Source organism: Trichomycterus rosablanca, chromosome 3, assembly GCF_030014385.1.
Source record: "Trichomycterus rosablanca isolate fTriRos1 chromosome 3, fTriRos1.hap1, whole genome shotgun sequence".
In the NCBI taxonomy this organism is placed as follows: Eukaryota; Metazoa; Chordata; class Actinopteri; order Siluriformes; family Trichomycteridae; genus Trichomycterus; species Trichomycterus rosablanca.
The window spans coordinates 19,848,833-19,853,944 of NC_085990.1; the positions used below are offsets into that span (position 1 = coordinate 19,848,833).

The 5,112-nt window shown below is 38.3% G+C and overlaps 1 protein-coding gene across 1 annotated transcript; it reads right to left on the reverse strand.

Moving 5' to 3' along the window:
* Positions 1–1,109: 1,109 nt before the first annotated feature.
* has1 (hyaluronan synthase 1) lies at positions 1,110–3,476 on the reverse strand. Its single transcript, XM_062991640.1, has 4 exons — positions 2,814–3,476; positions 2,467–2,692; positions 2,253–2,385; positions 1,110–2,145 (listed from the first exon to the last, which is right to left on the reverse strand). Exons 1-4 carry the CDS (start codon positions 3,474–3,476, stop codon positions 1,470–1,472), a joined length of 1,698 nt encoding a protein of 565 aa, XP_062847710.1. The 3' UTR covers positions 1,110–1,469.
* Positions 3,477–5,112: the final 1,636 nt, after the last annotated feature.

Consider the following 5,112-nt stretch of genomic DNA (forward strand, 5'->3'; position numbering starts at 1 on the left):
TAAATGAATTAAAGTATGATTATTATAGGCAAATCAAGTTATTGAGTTAAGTACCAAAATCTATTTAACAAAATTAGGGTGGTGCAGTTGCTTTGTCAGCATAGATGCCATGACGAGAATGCAATGTGGAGGAGTCAGCATGTGACAGGTGATGAGTTTGTCTCTCCTTGTGCTATTGTTTATGTTTAATGCGTGAATGAGGGTTAGATAATTGGTGCGTAAAACGGAGTGCTGCTCGTCTGGCGGGCATGCTACGGGTCTTTTGCTGTGTGCGGTGGTGGAGGTGTGGGAATAAAGGCATGACAAGGTAGAGTTCACTTTAACTGTTTAGTCAGGACTTCAGTGAGCGTTACAACACTTTAGACTGCCTAGCTCCAGCCCCCGAACTACCTATTGGTAGCCCCTACCAATCCCCTACAGTCCATCAGCCTAACATACTACCAGTGAGGTAGTCTGTGATCCAGGTCACCAGGTGTGGGTCCACTTGCATCCTGGTCAGCTTAACTCTGAGAAAAAGGGGCTGTATAGTGTTGGAAAGTGCTGGTAAAATAAAAGAAAACATGATTTTGTATCTAGACTCAATAAAGAAATGATGATCTGATTGCTGGCATATTTTTAGAAGACAGGAAAAAGCTGGACTACTGGACATACTGGAGTACTGGACATGCCAACCTGACAAATTCCGGACAAACAGTAATAGAGAATTAAAACCACATTTACTGTGCGCTTGAATGGCATTGCAGTTAAACATGCCAGCACACCAGACCTGACATCACAAGCTTGTGAGTTCGAATATCAGCTCTGCTATCGTCCTCAGAGGAAAGCTGATGGTATTCCTTATGATCGGAGCAATTATGACCTCTGCTGGTTTTTATGTGTCATGTTGCCATGTCCAACATTTCATCCAGTACTCCAGTTGTCTCCCATCTTCTAAAAATATGTCACTGTATGTCACTGCAAGTGGCAGCCTGCTCAGTAGCTCTGTATTGCAGTGCCCCTAGAGATGTGTGGTATCAAACCTTCTGCCAACACTTCTGTGAGGCTCAGTATAAAATTATGACAGGCATGTGACACTTTTTTTCTTAAAAATTTTTTTTTATTGTGTTAAATTAATACTTTACATTTTAAAAATACAACATGTACAAAATGTTTTTCAGTGTAATAATAGTAATGATAATAAATAATAATAAATAAATAAATAAATTAGCATTTAAGTCCATACAATTATGAACACAACCAAGTGCAACATATTTAGGAATTGCGACTATATCATATTTATCATTTCCAGCCATTTCTTTCAGTAAATGTGCATGTAAAGTGCATGTGCAGTGTCTGTATGATATTGAGGTTAACTGGTGTCCTTCATATTTCCTCAAGATGTTTCATTCATTTGCTCTTAGCAATTCCCAATCAAAAGCAAGATGTACGTAAAAACACAATTTTAGCAAGAAAAAGCAGCAAGAATCATACTACACTTTAACATTGTAACCCTGTGAACGTTTTCTGCACAATTTCCGAATGAATAGCTGGTAACAAATAATCATTATAAGCCAGTAACTGATATAAGCAACACTCCCAAACACCAGGTATTTTTTCTCTTCAGTTTTTTTAGGTGAATACCAGTCCTCCCTGCTTTCCCTATAGATTGTGTAGCACAGACCACTCAGCAAAATAGCTGCCCACACAGAAAGCGGGAGCAGGGGTATGTAATTGCCCACTATCTTCTTTCGGCCTGAGGTGCCCCAACTGCTCATGTTCATAGTGATCATGGCAAAGTACTTGGTAGGCAGAAGGCTTGTCATGTAGAGTGCAGAATAGAGAGACATGAAGATCATCACAAAGTCCCATCGCAAGAGGCAGGCATACACCGCCTTGATCAGTCCGATCAGCTGAATGGTGCAAAGCACAAACAGAATGTTCCACAGTGTGCCGGTCCAGAAGAGGCGAATGATGGTGGCCGTGACGAAGAAGGGGAAGACCCCTGCCACGATGGACTCATAGGTCATCCAGAGGTTATGCTTGTGCCACCACAGGGCATTGAAGAGCCACTCACGGAAATACGACTTGGTCCAGCGAGTCTGTTGGTTCAGCCAGCGCAGGAACTGGGCTGGCGTCTCCGTATAGCACCTGGAGCGAGCAGTGTACCTGATAAGATAACAGAAATGTTTTATAAATCTAGATTCTCAACTAAACTGCATAATGTCATAAAGCATTGGGTTTTGGCTCAAATGTATTAAAAGCTCAATACTCACTTGGTGGCATAGCCCATGCTCAGCATACGATTGGTGAGATGGCGATCATCTCCAAAAGTACAGTGCTGTCCAAGAAATTTCTGATTGTACCAAGCCTCCAGAAATTTTTGCAGGAGGTCATTCCTATACAGACCTGCAGCAAAAAAAACATTAATTAGTTCAATTTATCACATTTAAAAATGTTCACCATAACACAGTAATCCTTCCTATTTACCTAAGGGGCCGCTGATACAAGAGACACAGTCAAAAAATGACTGGCAAGCTCTCTCAACGTTGAAAGCCATCCAGTATCTCAGGCTGCTCATGAAGCTAATGTATGAGTCCTTCAGGTTGAGGATCATCACATCACCACCTACAGCGCCATATTTTGGGTTACTTTCAAGCACCTTCACCAGCTCTAGAGTTGCCAAAGGGTCCAGCTTTGTATCTGAATCACACACCTGATGACAAAAATGGAAAAGCAAAAAAATTAGAAAATAAGACTTTCATATTGTGGAATTAACTTTACTACATAAACAAGTATTAGCATTTATTTATTGTCAAGTCTATTAAATCTTATACCTGGATGTAGTCCACCGATGATCCTAGGGCTTTAAATGCAGTGTACATCACTTCTCGTTTTCCTCCCCACTGTTGCATGATACAAACACACCTCCTAGTTCTGATCAGCTCCTCCACCTCTTTGCGCTCCGGATCCTCCTGAGGTTGTGAACCCTCCGTCTGCCCTTGCTGCACCTTTGAGTCCCATGTGTGATAGTTGTGCTGCCACTTATAGCAGCTGGGTTCAAAATCTGCAAAGATCTCATTGAACATGTCCATCATGTAGCGATCATCCTCTGTGTTCCCATCAATCACCATGATGATGCGAAGAAGTTCAGGTGGATACTGAAGAGCCCTAACAGATTGTAAGCAGTCCCGCAGGTAGGCTGGGTCCTCCTGGTAAGCAGAGATGGTGAAGCCAACCGTCTTGGTGTAAGAACAAGCCTCACATCGTTTTCGCATCCTTCGGTGCTCCACAAAGGCAAAAACACTCTGGACCAGCAGGTGAAGACAAAGCAGGAGCCCGTAAAAGCCAAATGCCATGACGCCATATTCGGACATCAGTATGTTGACATGTGCATTGTAGGCATAAATGACCAATGCAAGTATCAGTGCAGCAAAGAGAAATGTAAAAAAGATTCGAACCGCGATGCCAAGCTTTTTTAAAATTCTGTGGGTTTGCATTTTGCTGTCCACTCACTGCAAAAGTAACAAAATCATGTCACATACAATGAATACAATCATTTAATCAATTTAAGTTTAATAACAGTATGTTACTAACAGATTTATAGCCTAATGAAATAGATTCATGAAAAAACATACTTTAAAATATACATAATACTTTTAAAGACTTTTTAATTAGTTAAAAAATATTATACTAAAAATACTATTGGCACTAATTGAATTCCAGTAGTCACATCATTGTTGTAGAGGCTAATTTAACTGAGCAGCCAGTTAATTTTAAAAGTATCACACATATTAATTGATGTAGAACATACATCAACTATTAATAAATATAAACAATTAGTTTAAAAACACAAAAATATTGTAAGCAAAATGATCATTTGTGACATAGCAATCCTAATTCTCTCATTAATATATAAATAGATTTATATATTCATATTTTTATTTACATATGCAAATGAAAAATTCCCCTTAAAACGATTATTAATCTGTTGCATAGTTTTAAAAAGCAGTAATTAAATGCATTTGAAATAATCATTCATTTGTCATTTGTCACGGCTTAAAAAGCAGTTAGTCTAATTAAGATTATAATGTATTGTATTCAGGGGCATAACTACAGGGGGGGGGGCAGGTGCGCTGAGGCCCATGGCAGGAAGGGGCCCCTCCATGACATGAACTATATATATATATATATATATATATATATATATATATATATATATATATATATATATATATATATATATATATATATATTTAGAGAGAGAGAGAGAGAGAGAGAGAGAGAGAGAGTATATATATACAGTATATATATATATATATATATATATATTTATATGTATATATATATACATATATTTATATATATATGAAATTTGTTGAGGGGGCCCTATTTTTTTGTACTGGGGCCCATGAGCACCTAGATACGCCACTGAATGTATTTAATGTATTTCAGCAAAAGGTTGTGGCCAATACATTAAAAAAGAAAGATGTAGCTAAATCTGACTCCTAAAAACAATACAAACACTATACATAAACAAAAATTAAATGACAAAGACCCACCTTATTAGTTGTGAGGGAAATGTTGAAGGTTTCTTCAGTGTGTGGTAGCAGTAGTGTCCCTTGAAGTGAATTCTGGTGATACTGGGTGAGTACTTATAGTCCTGCACTCTCTAGGCGTCGTTCATCAAAAACTTAAGGACTGACGCCAAGTACAATCTGTGCGTCAGTGTCACGCCTCATTCTTTCTCATCCACTAAACCCAAGACCTGTGGCAAAATTATTCATCAATTCCATCAGATCAAGTAAAACTGCTTTGATACTATCTTTGTACTGAACGGTGGGTATTCTGGAGCCGGTTTGCCAACTTTTTGGCAAGTGCTACTTTTTTTTATTCCACGTGGTTTTAAGCAGAGCCCAATGTCAAGATCGAATGCAAACTGCAAAGTAGAAAACTATGTATTACTAGGGTTTGAGTTATCAGTATGAGGGTAAACTGAGTTTATACATTTATACTGTACACTGTTCCTTTGACTATGTTGTAATAAATTAAACAGTACATGTGGGTGATGCATTATACTTATAAACATATTGCAATTTATTATACAGTACGTGTGAGTATATTGTCATTTATTAT

What these genes read in the sequence shown, in the direction of transcription:
- has1 (XM_062991640.1), bottom strand. Translation starts at nt 3,476, where the DNA reads ATGCAAACCCACAGAATTTTAAAAAAGCTTGGCATCGCGGTTCGAATC. An exon ending in CATCGGTGGACTACATCCAG is followed by an intron (nt 2,693 to 2,813) that starts GTATAAGATTTA and finishes TTTTGTCATCAG; the next exon opens with GTGTGTGATTCAGATACAAA. An exon ending in AGCATGGGCTATGCCACCAA is followed by an intron (nt 2,146 to 2,252) that starts GTGAGTATTGAG and finishes TTATCTTATCAG; the next exon opens with GTACACTGCTCGCTCCAGGT.